The sequence below is a fragment of the Natator depressus genome, chromosome 15 (assembly GCF_965152275.1).
Source record: "Natator depressus isolate rNatDep1 chromosome 15, rNatDep2.hap1, whole genome shotgun sequence".
Taxonomy (NCBI): Eukaryota; Metazoa; Chordata; order Testudines; family Cheloniidae; genus Natator; species Natator depressus.
In genome coordinates, this window is record NC_134248.1 from 25,814,351 (window position 1) to 25,830,874 (window position 16,524).

Here is a 16,524-nt window from a genome sequence, read left to right on the forward strand (position 1 = left end):
AGCCAAGCCAAGCGATTTACAGTTTAATCACTTACAAGCAAAAGTAAAACAAACAAACAAACAAACAAAAAAAGAGCAGAACAGGCCTCACAAGAAATCCCCAAAAATAAAGATGTTATACTGTCAAGTCCACTTACCTTCCCTCCTCGGAAAACGTGATACCACACTGAAGTGCCACCAAAATCAATGTGAAAATCAGTGAAGCATCCTTTCACACTCATCAAACAGTACCTGAAAAGCACATTGGGGTGGGGGGAATACACAAATCAAGAGTTACAATGAGCAGTCTGAAAACAACACTGCTTATTTATTAATTTGCAGTGTAGCTGCATACGTAGAGCTCTCAAGCCAGTGAAGCTGTTATATCTCTACAGACACCTCATTTAGTCATATTAATAGGACAAAAACAGGACTATAATTGGACTTCTGTTGGGAAAAATACGCCTATAATTCTGTATGTTATTCAGTTGTCTGGAGAGAAAGCTATCAGTTATAAAAGGCTTGGGAAATGTTAAACTTAAGTTGGTCAAAAATAATCACCACGCCATTCTCTATTCCAGGTGTGATCTCCTCCATTACTAAGAGCCATAACCTTCACCAAAAGTTGTGTGTTGATTGATTCAAAGAACAAAGTTTTGAAAAATCTCATCTGGATATAAATCCCATTGGACATCAATTACCTAACTACTATCACTGCAACTTTTGCAGGGGACAGAGCGATGGAAGCTTCATTTGGCAAATAAACTGTTTTCATTCCCATTTCCAAACATATCTGTGCAGAATAATTGAAGGTATCAGTCTGCAGTATTCCAAAGTACCAGATCACTGCATTTTGTGCCCTCTAGATCTATTTTTTCAGAGCAGTTTAATGTCAACTCTGCTGCAAAGGTATACAACGGCTCTCAGCTCACTGCATGAATCTCGAGCCTCCAGCCACCATCTGTAACTAATGGCCGAATTACAGCCGCCCTTCTCACAACAGGCACCTTTTGCAAATGGAGAACACACACACCACTTAACCCACTAACCTCTTTTCCTTGTTCCAGTCGCCCTTTCATGGCTTTTTTTTTTTTTTAAGTTGTGGAAACAGTATCAGAAAGTGATCAAAAAAGGTTTCATTTAACTGTGTCTTTTTCTCATCACATTCAGGTAGAGAATCTCAGCTGTATGCAGACGGCGTGCAAAAGTCCCTCTAGATGATAGGCTAGAAAGGACCTTACCATGTGTCTGCAGAAGGCTAGCAAATCAGAGAGAGGTTGGATACATAAGAGCCTGCTGCCTAGCAACCCCATCCAGTGCTGGAGTTGACAGAATGATACGCAATGCTGTCATGAAGACAGTCAATTTGTGTGCTTCAAAAAAGTCCTGTGCCTTCGTCTCACAATTAAAACCTCTCCTTGTACAATAATAATGCTCTCCTCTTACCCACTCTGGAATTTCAGCAGCATTTTGAAGCAGCGATAGAGATTTTTCCACCCTTGGAGTATTTCAGATACTTCAAAAAATCACAGCTAGCCAAGAAGCTGTCTAGACTCCAAATATGCTCCGTTTCAAAATATGAGTCCTTCATTCCCAAATACATTTTTTTTAAATCTCTCCTTTTATTCTCCTCTCCCAGGATGCTGCTGACTACGTGTCAGATGGAAATTAAAAACAAAAAAGAAGCTTATAAAGGAAGTTTCCATTCTTTATACCAGCCTGCAGAAAGTCAGATGTAGAATAATTGCTAATAAAACAAAAATAACCTGGAATGTATCAATTCAAAGGAGGTCTTGACAAACATTGGAAGAACAAAATTTTTAAATCAAACACAAATTATTATAGACTCCGTTATTTTCAGTCTCCACAAAATCAATTACAAACATACCAAATTAAAACAAATTGTCCAAGGCAATACTGCCCACCTAGGATTGCCCGTCGATAGTCAGATACTTTGGATTGTTGCAAATGGCCCTCTCTATACTTCCTGGGCTTTTATTTGTTTTTAAATAACCTTCAACCTACAACTTGAGGCTGTCTCTTTGTACTGAAGGTGGGGAAAAAAATTAATTAAATTTCCAGTTAAACCACAAAATGCTCACAATGAGCTTTGCAACTGAGAACACACTGATGCAGAGATAGCTGGAAACATTCAACTTTTTTTTCTTTTAATAGCATGTTGTCTTGAAACTCCTCTAAACAGAATAATTTCCATTCCCAAGAAAGGTTGATTCAGTGAAAGATCCTCAAACGGTGGTTAATAAAACCTACAAAGCATTTGGAAAGATCAGTTTTTCTTTCCATCCACAACTGAAACCAATCACAAACGAGTTATTCCATCCTTAAATTTCTGTTGTTAATCTAACAGGGATGCTTCTGTCCAACACCAAACAGTTAATGAAAGCGTTAGGAGTCTGAAAAGCGATCTGCCGCCATACAGCAATCTCCCTTGTTGCCAGACTCTGGCACAATGCCTTTGCATTGACCTCTACAGCTTCCTCTTCCAATGTACACTGCAGTCACATGGTCTCCTCAGCCCAGCTCCATGCTACAGCTAATCTTACACAGACACCACTCTAACCTCAGCTGGCAGCTTCTCAACATTAACGGCTGCTAATTTGGTTAGAGAGCTCAAGTTTTTAAGCTTTTCCACAACAAAATGTCCGCGATGAAAGGAAACTAGAAACAACATCTGCTCTGCTTCCTTCAGTTACAGTTCTAGTCTCTGCCTTAAGCATTCTGGGCCGGAGCAGGTAACGTGAATGTAGGAACGCACTTTTAAGTAGGACATAGAGAATCTCGTCAGAGTTACACACACACACACCCCCAATACAAGCACAAACAATTAATCAAGCTTTGTTTCTTCACAAGTACTGCAATTTCCAGTCCCTGCAGACTCAACTTTATCTCACTACACACCCCTGGCTGGGTTTTTAAAATATGCAGCTGCTTGTAATCTAGGGTATTGTTTTTTTTAAAAGCCTCCCTTTCCCTGCTAGAGTTTATTTTGTGCTCTCTCTAGTATCCTGAAACTGTTCAACAGTTAGTTGATGCACAATTATATTTTTCTTTCTGAAAAGATCTGGGGAAATGTAGTACCCATTGAGACAACATACAAAGACCCACAAACTCACAAGCAAAGAGAACAACAAATACAGAAACAGCACGGATGGAGAAAACCCCTTAGGCAAACACAGGAACAACATATAGACAGATTCAAAGCAAACACAGATACTATGTTCAGACACACAAATCCACATTCACAGCTTCAAGCCCACCAGCAACACGAGACACTCACATGCAGAGAAACAAAGGCAGAAACAGACAAACACTGAGTTACAAACACACTTGAAAACAGAGCGATGCAGAGGCACATGCATAGAAACTCAGGAGGCAGACACACAAGCAAACACACACACATAAGTCCATTACCCCGAGCTCAGTTCCTTCCTTTTCTCTCGTTATAAGTACAGCACAGCACACGGCTCTATTCCCTCTGGCATTACAAGGACTCCCCTGCCACTAAGCTCAGCCCATAAACCACTCCCAAACCCCAGCAGATGCTTCTGTTTTTGTTCGGGCCAATGAGAAAAGTATAGCTCGCTCTTCCTTCCTCCCAGGAGCAAACCCCGGCTGGTTGAAATCCCTAAGCCTGAAACCGAATACCACAAAATCATGAGCCAACTACAAGTGCCAAACCAAAGCGCAGAAGCAGGCTACAGCTTTCTGTTTATTTGTTGGATTTTTTTTTTTAAAACAAGCAGTGGCTGGTGCTCTGTGTTCTGTGAGGCACAAGGTAGTCGTGAGGGGGAGATAAGAGAGGCAGTTGGTTTATTTGTTAACAGTACTGTCTTTCCTAAACGAGGTAGCTCACACACACAGTCCATTAACAATTCCACTGATACTTCCAAGGGAGCTGACTCTTGCGGCCAAAGCTCATGGTGGATCCTGAACACACAGCTCCTGACATCTCCCCTTGTTACTGTAGCCTTTACTTAGTGCATCTGAAAATGTGACATGGAAGAAAACAACAGGAAACAATAGGCACCTTTAGGAGAATCCTCAATAACTGCCTGACCCACTGAGTGACACTAAACTCCCTAAAAAAAAGCAGTACTTGTGGCACCCTAGAGACTAACAATTTTATTTGAGCATAAGCTTTCGTGAGCTACAGCTCACTTCCGATGAAGTACTTCTTTTCTTTTTGCGGATACAGACTAACATGGCTGCTACTTTGAAACTAAACTCCCTGTAACTGAAAGCCACAAATTACACCACAAGACAAAAGAAACCATTGTCACCCAGGAGACATGGGGCCAGCACACCCAGACCCTTTTGCTTTCCTGTACTCCACCCCACCCTCAACACCAGTACACTTAAAGGCCCCACATGGCAGTGGCTATCCCTGTGCCTAAAGAGAGCAGCTACACAGCTCCCTCAAGGCTCTCACAGCACAGCTTCAAGTTCCGCGAAGCTGAATTCTTCATGTACTGCAGCCCACCTTTCCCTTCAATTGGACCAAAGTAGACATTGGTTTGTAAGTAGGACATAAAGTTCAGGCTGCACAGTGGTTCCAAGAAGCAGGAAGGGAGAATTGAACCCAGCTCACCAGCACACTTAGCACTCAGGAAATCTAGCTATTAGTGTCTCTCCTGCATGACATGATATTTTGCATTCCATCTCCTCACCACCACCACCTTGCGCAGTGAATAAGGGATCCCACCAGGAAACCTAACCAGACACTCCCACATGGTAGGATGCATGCACACCTCCTGCTGGGCAGGATGTGCAAGATCAGTAACATTTACCATTATCAGGACAGTGGGCCATCCAGGACATTATTTTCGATAGACATTAATTCTCTTTCCTATCATACTACACAAGTCAGGAATAGAGCAGCTAGATCCGTAACCAGCTTTTCCTATAGAAGACAGCCCAGCTTCCTTCTAAATCCGATTAAAACAAAGCACCACTTACAGCAAGACCATTAATAATTAGGAGGTTCCACACTTCATAGCTTCTGAAGGTTGTTCACTGCACACACTAGCGTCTCCTTGCATCCCTTCATTCCACCCCACAAGCTCCCTGTCTGCCACCCTCCCATTCCACTCTATTTCAGGAATTCCCTGCAACTCTCCCCTTCACCCCTCCTTCATGCCTGGGGCTGTGTCCCCCTTGCCCCCGAAGGCAAGGTCTCTGTGTGGGTTCCACATACCCCTCTCTCCCCATACCAGAGTCCCTCAACCCTTCCCCCCCTTCATCAGGAGTTCTGTGTATCCCTATTCCCTCCCCCGACCAAGGTCCTGCAATCTCCCCCACCCCAGGGCCTGTGCGCATGCCTCCCCTTCCTTCCCCCATTATGATTTGTCTGGAAAATTAGTCATTCAGGCTGTCAACATGTTAAACTAATTTGGGAGGATTGGCAGAGATAAGATGGTGGTATTGTCATATTGGAAAGTGATAACGGGTGCTATCAACAAGTTGTTTGATTACAGACAATTGCAGATGTGCTGGAAGCTGTGGCTGTGCTAACAAGATGGCGGGAGATCCATGTGTCCCCCATTTTCTCCCTTTCGGTGTTCCCCAAAATCAATAGCCACTAACGCCTAGAACACTCTCTATAATTTTGGAATTGATCAAATGTGGCATTCAAAAGTTATCACATAAGAGACAGAGAAATGCCATCAAGTTGAGAGTGTGGCCTGACAAGCCTGGCCAATTATTCATTAAGTATGTTATACACACAAGGTACTTTAATGACAGGTTTCAGAGTAGCAGCCGTGTTAGTCTGTATTCGCAAAAAGAAAAGGAGTACTTGTGGCACCTTAGAGACTAACCAATTTATTTGAGCATAAGCTTTCGTGAGCTGCAGCTCACTTCATCGGATGTATTCAGTGGAAAATACAGTGAGGAGATTTATATACACAAAGAACATGAAAAAATGGGTGTTATCGTACACACTGTAAGGAGAGTGATCACTTAAGATGAGCTATTACCAGCAGGAGAGCGGGCGGGGGGGGGAGGGGGAGGGAGGCGAAGAAAACCTTTTGTAGTGCCACAAGTACTCCTTTTCTTTTTGCGGATACAGACTAACACGGCTGCTACTCTGAAACCTGTCATTATGCAAGGCACTGCATTTAGCTGTATGGAGTGGAAATCGATCAACTTCATGAAAAAACTCATACAGATACAGACAGACATCATCTTCCTTTCCAAATACAAACAGATGGACATTGTACCAAAAGGACTGAAGGTAAAAAATCCATTACAATCTACATAACATACATAAATTGGTTAGTCTCTAAGGTGCCACTAGTATGCCATTTCTTTATACCATACAGACTATGCTGACAGCTTGTGCCACACACTCTCAAAGAAACTGCGGAACCACCTGATCAACATCCTGTACAGCAAACAGGGAAAGATTAAGAATGAGCTCTCAAAACTGGATACTCTCATAAAAAAAACAACCTTCCACACAAACTTCCTCGTGGCTGGACTTTACAAAAACTAGACAAGCCATTTACAACACACACTTTGCTTCTCTACAAAAGAAAAAGGACACTAAACTATCTAAACTACTACATGCCACAAGAGGCCACAGCAATGGTTCCCTCAACCCACCCAGCAATATTGTCAATCTATCCAACTATACTCTTAGCCCAGCAGAAGAATCTGTCCTATCTTGGGGCCTCTCCTTCCACCCCTCCACCCCCACGAACATGATACAGTTCTGTGGTGACCTACAATCCTATTTTCAACGTCTCCGACACAAGGAATATTTCCAACACACCTCTGAACAACATACTAATCCACAGGGACCTTCCTACCAACACTACAAAAAGAAGGATTCTAGGTGGACTCCTCCTGAAGGTCGAAACAACAGACTGGACTTCTACATAGAGTGCTTCCGCCGATGTGCACGGGCTGAAATTGTGGAAAAGCAGCATCACTTGCCCCATAACCTCAGCCGTGCAGAACACAACACCATCCACAGCCTCAGAAACAACTCTGACACCATAATCAAAAAGGCTGACAAAGAAGGTGCTGTCGTCATCATGAATAGGTCGGAATATGAACAAGACGCTGCTAGGCAGCTCTCCAACACCACTTTCTACAAGCCATTACCCTCTGATCCCACTAAGGGTTACCAAAAGAAACTACACCATTTGCTCAAGAAACTCCCTGAAAAAGCACAAGAACAAATCCACACAGACACACCCCTGGAACCCCGACCTGGGATATTCTATCTGCTACCCAAGATCCATAAACCTTGAAATCCTGGACACCCCATTATCTCAGGCATTGGCACCCTGACAGCAAGATTGTCTGGCTATGTAGACTCCCTCCTCAGGCCCTACGCTACCAGCACTCCCAGCTATCTTCGAGACACCACTGACTTCCTGAGGAAACTACAATCCATCGGTGATCTTCCTGATAACACCATCCTGGCCACTATGGATGTAGAAGCCCTCTACACCAACATTCCACACAAAGATGGACTACAAGCCATCAGGAACAGTATCCCCGATAATGTCACGGCAAACCTGGTGGCTGAACTTTGTGACTTTGTCCTCACCCATAACTATTTCACATTTGGGGACAATGTATACCTTCAAATCAGTGGCACTGCTATGGGTACCCACATGGCCCCACAGTATGCCAACATTTTATGGCTGACTTAGAACAATGCTTCCTCAGCTCTCGTCCCCTAATGCCCCTACTTTACTTGCGCTGTATTGATGACATCATCATCTGGACCCACGGAAAAGAAGCCGTTGAGGAATTCCACCATGATTTCAACAATTTCCATCCCACCATCAACCTCAGCCTGGACCAGTCCACACAAGAGATCCACTTCCTGGACACTATGGTGCTAATAAGCGATGGTCACATAAACAGCACCCTATACCGGAAACCTACTGACCGCTATTCCTACCTACATGCCTCCAGCTTTCATCCAGACCACACCACACAATCCATCGTCTACAGCCAAGCTCTACGATACAACCACATTTGCTCCAACCCCTCAGACAGAGACAAACACCTACAAGATCTCTATCAAGCGTTCTTACAACTACAATACCCACCTGCTGAAGTGAAGAAACAAATGGACAGAGCCAGAAGAGTACCCAGAAGTCACCTACTACAGCACAGGCCCAACAAAGAAAATAACAGAACTAGTAAGAAAATAATGTACACCCTAAGATTTTGCTGTTAACAGCCCAGAGAGAGGAACTGAAGAAATTCATGCCTCTCACGGTATGTCTACACAGCAAAGAAAAACCTGTGGCTGGCTTATGCCAGCCAACTTGGGCTGTGGGGCTGTTTCATTGCTGTGTAGACTTCCAGGCTCAGGCAGCTGCAAGTTTTTCTTTGCTGTGTAGACATACCCTCAGTGCTATAAATTCAGGCTGCCTGTAGACCTCACTACCACAGCTTACACTTGACATACATTTACAAGGTTACCTTTGAACTTTAAGAACCAAATAACTCCTTTTAAAAAAAAGAAATGTGCATAAAATAGCAGTCCCCAGGGAATGTGCTAAATTGCCAATGTGCAGCAAACCAGCCCAGTCTACCCTGGCAAATACTGATCATAAGGGTCATTTGGTACCTGTCAAAGTGCAACACACATCTTTATCTTTGTGACAATAGTATCTGTTTGAAATATTGATGGTTATTTCAGCCAGCTCTGAACTACTGCAAGTTCTGTGAGCTTTATATAATATGGTGTTTGAGATTAATGCATTAATCTGAGAACAAATCATACAATCGTAGGATTGGAAGGGACCTCAAGAGGTCATCTAATCCAGTCCCTTGCACCCATGGCAGGACTAAGTATTTCTAGATCATCTCTGACAGGTGTTTGTCTAACTTGCTCTTAAAGAGCTCCACAACTTCTCTGGGCAATTTATTCCAGTCCTTAACCACCCTGACAGTTAGGAATTTTTTCCTAAGGTCCAACCTAAACCACCCTTGCTGCAATTTAAGCCCATTGCTTCTTGTCCTATCCTCAGAGGTTAAGGAAAACAATTTTTCTCCTTCCTCCATGTAACAATCTTTTATGTACTTGAAAACTGTTATGTCCCCTCTCATTCTTTTCTTCTCCAGACTAAACAAACCCAATTTTTTCAATCTTCCCTCATAGGTCATGTTTTCTAGACCTTTAATTATTTTTGTTGCTCTTCTCTAGACTTTCTCCAATGTGTCCACAGCTTTCCGGAAATGTGGTGCCCAGAACTGGACTCAATACTCCAGTTGAGGCTTAGTCAGAGTGGAGTAAAGCGGAAGAATTACTTCTCGTGTCTTACTTACAACACTCCTACTATAGGGCTGCCAGGCATCCAGTTTTTGAGCATAACACCTGGTTAACAAGGGACCCTGGTGGCTGTGGTCAGCCCGCTAACAAGGCTGCTGAAACTCCAATCGGCAGCACAGCAGGGCTAACGCAGGATCCCTGCCTACCCTGGCTCCGCGCAGGTCCCGGAAGTAGCCAGCATGTCCGGCTCCTAGGCACAGTGGTGGCCACAGGGGCTCCGCACACTGCCGCCGCCCTAACTGCCAGCTCCACAGTTCCCATTAGCCAGGAACCATGGCCAATAGGAACTGCAGGGGCGGCACCTACAGGGGCAGGCAGTGGACAGAGCCCGCTGGCCCCTCCGCCTAGGAGCCGAACATGCTGGCCGCTTCTGGGAGCCACCTGAGGTAAGCGCTGCCCAGCTAGAGCCCACACCCCGAACCCCCTCCCACCCCCAAACCCCATCCTGCACTCAATCTCCCTCCCAGAGCCTGCACCCCAAGCTCCTGCCCCAGCTCCCTCCTGCACCCAAATTCCCTCCTGGAGCCCACACCCCTCGCCCTCTCCTGCATCCCAACCCCCTACCCCAACCCTGAGTCCCCTCCTGCACCCAAACTCCCTCCCAGAGCCTGCACCCCTCACCTCCTCTCACACCCAACCCCCTCCTGCACCCAAACCTCTTGGCCCTAGCCCAGAGCCGCCCTCTTGCACCCCCTCCTGCACCTCTTCCTGCACCAACTTCCTGCCCCAGCCTGGAGCCCCCTCCTGAACCCAAAACCCCTCCCAGAACCCACACCCCTCACCCCCTTCCACACCCCAACCCCCTGCCCCAGCCCACAGCCCCCTTCCACACCCCAACCCCAGCCCAGAGCCCCCTCCCACATCCTGAACCCCTCATTTCTGGCTCCACCCCAGAGCCCACACCCCCAGCCGGAGCCCTCAACTCCTCCCACACCCCAAACCCCTGCCCAGTGGAAGTGAGTGAGGATGGGGGAGAACAAGTGATGGAGGGAGGGGGGATGGAGTGAGCGGGAGATGGGACCTCGGGGAAGGAGCAGGGCAAAGGTGTTCAGTTTTGTGCGATTAGAAAGTTGGCAACCCTATCCTGCTAATACATGCCAGAATGATGTCTGCTTTTTCTGACACAGTGTTACTCTGTTCAATCATGTCTGAAAAGCTTTGTTATCCAATGGATGTGGATATCAGCCTAATATTCCTTTACTTAGAATAATTATAATCATATAGTGCTTTTCATACCAAAAGCAATTCATAAAAAATAGAGAAAGCACCATCAGAAATACAGCATGCTGAACACAGTGTCAGCCTAAAAAGAAAAGGAGTACTTGTGGCACCTTAGAGACTAACCAATTTATTTGAGCATAAGCTTTCATGAGCTACAGCTCACTTCATCGGATGCATACGCATGTAGCTTACGAAAGCTTATGCTCAAATAAATTGGTTAGTCTCTAAGGTGCCACAAGTACTCCTTTTCTTTTTGCGAATACAGACTAACACGGCTGTTACTCTGAAACCGTGTCAGCCTGTATTCCAGGATCACCAATTCCACAATCCATTAGCAGCCCCTCCACACAGTGGACAAATTTCTGCCTCGAGAGGCACACCCCAGTTCATAATTAGATTCTATTTCAGCAAAATATTTAATCACATGCTTAAATCTACCCCTGTTCAGCAAAGGGATGACTATATTGGCATGTACTGATGAAACATAGCCAAAAAGAAGAGGAATAAGACTGACCCTGATACAGGGTATGAAATCAGACCAGCATCTTATTTTAGTGGATAGGTGAATTATTTGTATGGGAAACACCATCTTTGTTTAACAAAAGACAGCAGTGATTTATTCTATAATAGCTAAGGTCAATTATTAAGTAAAAGGGAAATTTTCTAAAGCACAAAGTGCAGTTGTCGATCCCTAACCCTTTGAAAAATCTTCCCGCAACACAAAATCTATTAATTATTTTTCTCAACTGTTTTTAGAACCATCTGTCACTATTTCACCACACCCATGACTCTGAATTGTGCTAATGTCTCTATTACTACTACCTTGCAAATAGTCTTGCCAATCTAATGATATAGGGCCCAATCCTGAAAATATTTACTCAGGTAAGTAATGCTTATTCAGTCAGCTAGTCCCATTAACTTCAATGGGACTACTTCATTGAATAACAACTACTCATAAAAATAAGGGTTTGCAGGATCAGGCTCACAGTTTGACACAGAAGGTGCAGCTCAGGATATGAAAACATAAATGAAACCAGGAGAGTTTCAGAGTGCTCATAAGGAAAGTTGTTATTTATTCCATCTTTTGGGGGAGATTTAACACTGGCTTAATATTTCAGCTGTTTGTAAACTAGGGTTTTTTTCCCCCCTTCATGGAAAATGTTTAGTTTTTGGTGAAAAATAGAAAACCCAAGTAAGAAATACTGCTGTAGTGCCTCATGGGAGGTGTAGCTCAGGTGCCTTATGCTCCCATTTGTTTCCAAAGGACAGGCTCTCTAGTCAATTACATCTCCCATGATGTTCCAGTCTCCCCTCTTGGTGAGGGGTGGGTTACATCAAGGCAGTTGCATAGCCATTGTGCATTATAGGAGACAGAATCCAGCTTGGAGGCCAGCCCATCTCACGCTGACCATGCTCCCTCCCCAGCCCCTATGCTGGGCTAAAGGGGATGCCTGGCGCAGGCACCAGCCATGATGGCTCTATGCTCACTGAGGATTCCCCTATGCCAGGTGGATTTCCAGCTAGGGAGCTACAAGCAGTTTTTGCCCTCGTCACATCACTTGAGTAGTGCAAAAGGAGGAGAGTGGGGCCAAGAATCTGGCCCATAATATTTATACATTTCTTATATTAATAAAACACAGTCCTTACTCTCATAAAAGCTCTGAAAATCTTGCTTTTTTGCAAAGCATTCATTCATATTCTGAATTGTTATCTCCTGGGGCTCAAACATTGTCATCACACTGCCCAGAGGGCAGAGTCCCTCTTGGTTAATTATTCAGGTTTATTATTCAGAAAAATCTTCTTTAAAAAATAGTTAGGGTTTTGTTTGGTTTTAAATGTGGGTGTCAGTGGTGATGGAGCGTGCCAAACTGACAACCTTGGAAATCGAATTCCCCATGTAGCCACAAAAGGGGCAGCAGCAGCACAACCTTCCTATGCTGTCTACCCTGACCTGCAGGGGCCACCTCTATGGCACACGAGGAGTTCTACTGACATGTCCATACAACCCAGGGGCCTCTCTGCTGAAAATGTGACCAATGCAGGCAGATTGTGCCAATATTTGGTAGTGTTTTCTGTGATGTGAATGGCACTAGAAGCTGGACTGAGACCTCCTAAACTCATTTAACATAAGCCACCGAACATGCGTCACATTGTAACGATTTTCAAACTCTATTAACCTGGCCTGAATTTAAATCAGTGAGCAAGAGAATGAAAGACACTTTATCATTTAGCTATTCAGTCCCCCAACTACTTGTATCTTATTATTCTTTTAAATTAGAGGTGGTGTTTAGAAAATCTTTTATATTTTACTTTAGTTTTGATCTAATATGGCTGCCCAACTACTGCAGTTTGCTAGGTTCTCTCTCAGATATTAGTCATTTACTTATGGGCAAATAAGAACCTCACAACATAAAATTCTTTTAAAAAGTTAATGGTACAAATCCAAGTGAAAGCCAGGGAGGTCTCCAAGTGCATTTTAATAACTGAACCAGCAGAGCAGATGGAGCATTCTCTAATTCCATTCCCAGCACAGAACTTTACACACAGTAGCCAAGACAGACATTTGTGTCTGGTGATACCATCTGTGTCTGCAAAATCATAATCACTGTCACTGGAGTGCTTTCTGTTTGTAAGGATCATTCTAATGGTGGGTATAGCATACAGCAAGCTCCCAGTATTACGACGACACTTAAGGACAGGACCAGAGTGGAACAGTCCCATTTCTAGACTCCAGAAGTCAGGAATGCACAGGATATAAACACCAGTGTTTTTCTAAAATTAAGGAGCAGCATCACACAGATACCAGCACTGACATAGACTGTTCAGTCCTCATCATCTTGCACCTCAACTACTTACTGTAATCCATTCCTGTATGGTCCTGATGCCAGTCACACTGACCCCCATCATGCCCCTTCAAAAAGCTGCTGCTAGTTTGTCACTGCAATTACATCACTTCCACCTTTGTGACCCTCCATAGGCTTCTCATCCGCATCTCCACCCAGTTTGTCTGTTTTGTCTGTCTGCTGCATCATGTCTGGCATGTAGACTGAGACTCTCCTGGGCACAGACTGTCTTTTTTTATTTCTTATCTGTACAGTCTCAATGGAGCCCTGAACCTTGACTGGATTCTTAGCCACTATTATAATACAAATAAATGTAAGGGTGGCATGGTCTAATGGCTAGAGTCGGAGACCGGGAGACAGAGTGCCTGGATTTTATTTGATCATCTGCCGCTCACTCACTGTGTGACCTTAGTCAAGTCCCTTGAAGTTAGAAACCAAATTCATATTTAGGCACCTAAACAAACTGTTTCATTTTATTAAAGTGCAGAGCACCTTCAACTCTCACCAAAGTCAATGAGAATTGAGGGTGCTAAGCACCTCGCAGGATTAGGCTTGTGAAGAATGCTTGGATAAGAACCTTTCCTAGCCCTTGGGCTTTCACCTTCCCGAGTGTTTAATGTCACTACGTAGTGAAATAAATGCTGCACTTCACTTTTTAACTGTACACCCTTGTTGTATGTTAATTACCATCTGGTAACTCAGAACAAACTGGCTTTCACTTTGAAAATATGCTAGTTTCTATGAGAAATTTGGACACATTCAATAGAGGAGAGTGCAATAAACATTGTGGTAAGCAGTGGAATACACAAAGAATGAAACTCCATTGGTACAGAAGTAAAACTGGAGTCAGAGGTAGCAAAAATAGGAATTCAGAGAAAGGTGATGAAAATGTTCAGAGACAGAAAAAGAATTTAATATGAAGAGTCTGAAAACAGTGAGATTGTTTAGCTTAGAGATGAGACATATAAAAATGAACACGACAGACGTGTATAACATAAATGAGTGTATAGAGAAGATATGAGCACCTGATCCTATTTACCCACTCATAATACCAGAACAAGTGAAAGGCAGTTTATATTTAAAACAGATAAAAGAAAATATTTAAATTTTAAAAAACATAATTAAGCAGTGAAACGAATTATGACTAGATATCATTGAGGTCAAGAGGTTAGTAGGATTTTAAAAAAAGCACTGGAAATTTATATGAATAATGAGACCATCCACACTTATACTACATAGGATAAAACTTGGGGATACGTTCTCTTAGGTCTCACAGCATAAAACAACTCTTCCTAACCCCTGTCAGTTAGGACTGATAAAGTAAGTTTCTATTTCATAAAGGCCTGATCCAGAGTCCTTCAAAGTCAATAAAAAGAACCCCACTAACTATAAAGGGCTTTGGATCAGGCCCTAATTGTCCAGTATGGAATTCTAGCATGGAAGCATCTGGTACAGAGTCAGTGGTAGAGACAGGGCACCATATGAGATAGATCTGTGTTCTGACCTGCATGGGAATTCTTATATTCCAAAGAAAATTCTCCCATGCAACTTTCTGATGAAAGATTTTAAAATTTAATTTAAGGGGGGAAATGTATTAAGCATTTTCCCCATAGAAAACAATCCCCCAGTCTTGATACAGAACCCAACAGTAATGTTCTTATTTCTGGCAGCTGAAATCACACATAATTCAGCAATTATTTTGCAGCCAACACAACAAAAACCAAAATAATTCTTAACAGCATTTAAATGATAAAATAAATCAAATAATAGCAAAACCAAATTGTTCCTGAATATAGATTCCAAGGTTCATAGATATTTACTGTGATTCTCTTTAGCTATTTCTGGCATTAGAAATAATCACAAGAACCTGGATGGAAAGGTTTGATTGTACTCATTTGAATTGAGATAAATAGCTCCTCAAATCAAGAAGACATGATCAGTGAAAACTTCACACAGGTAAGAGAAAGCTGATTCACCACCAAATAACGATTGCATAATATCAAACGAAGTTCATTAACCCTAAGATCCCTGGATTTTTCAGGATGCCAACAAAATGAGTGCTGTGGCAGATATGTATATACGTCTTCAGCACCCGAAGGATACCTGCAGATTTGTGTTATTATACTAAAGAGCATTTACAGAATGTCTTCTATCTTCAAAGCACTTTGCAAACATTAACTTATTCCTCTGCAAGGTAGGTAAATATTATTCTGATTTTACAAATGGGGAAACAGAGGTAGAGAGAGGGTAACACCAAAGATTGGGATTTTCAAAGCAGTCTATGGGATTTAGCCACTTTTCCAATTTAAAACATTTTAAATGGGAAAAGTATCTAAATTCCTTACACTATTTTGAAAATCTCAATCACAGTTTTCAAACTTGAGTGCCTAAAGTTAGCAACTGAAATACATCAAATGTGAGTCTCCTCTGCTTGGCACATTTGAAAATTGGGACGTTTAATTAAATGCTTAAATGAGATTTTAGTTGCCTAACTTTAGGCACTACAGTTTAGAATTTGGTCCTAAGTGATTTGCAAAGCCTCATGGATTGGTTTAATAGCAGAGCTGGGATTAGAACTCAGTAATTCCTGGCTGTCAGTAGCATGTTTTACATAGTGCAGAAGTTTGTCCAATAAAAGATATTACCTCACCCACTTTGTCTCTCTAGTACCACGTTTAACATTTAGAACATGCCTCTAAAACAGAAATAGGCAGCCAATACAAAACCTACTTTAAAAGTTCAGCACTATGTAATATTCATTCACTCGAAGGGTCACTTGCTGTTTCTGTTATTAACACTAGCCAATGTCTCACTTAGGATACTAAATCCTATGAAATTTGCCATGTGTGTTTTCAGGCCCCAAATCTTTTTTTCCCCACCATTACATGAAAAACAGTTTCAAGGGAAACATCCAAACTGGGGTAAACTATCAAATACTGGAGTGAAAGCTTCATTCCAGTCACTCATCAGAGATTTCCTTAATTTTTCTCTATTTTGGCTAGTTACCACACACCCCAGCTCCTCTCCTCTTAGTGACATCATGATAAGAGGCAGTGATGCCATAAGTTTATCCACATAATAGGTATAAGACAGGCAGAGACAGTGCAAGCTTCTCTCATACTACCTCTCAAATATGCCTCAACTAGGACCTCTGAAGTG

General features: G+C 42.9%; 1 protein-coding gene across 5 annotated transcripts in view; it reads right to left on the bottom strand.

The window, feature by feature from the left end:
• Positions 1–16,524, bottom strand: part of KDM2B (lysine demethylase 2B) — a 167,201-nt gene that overhangs the window by 100,856 nt on the left and 49,821 nt on the right. For 2 of the 5 annotated variants that reach the window (XM_074973158.1, XM_074973156.1), the window contains exon 7: positions 138–231. In XM_074973158.1, the coding sequence (XP_074829259.1) occupies positions 138–231 (94 nt within the window). Of the gene's footprint in view, positions 1–137; positions 232–1,028; positions 1,324–1,425; positions 1,742–3,411; positions 3,457–16,524 lie in introns of those variants that run through there. The other 3 variants (XM_074973159.1, XM_074973161.1, XM_074973160.1) reach the window with 3 other exon arrangements.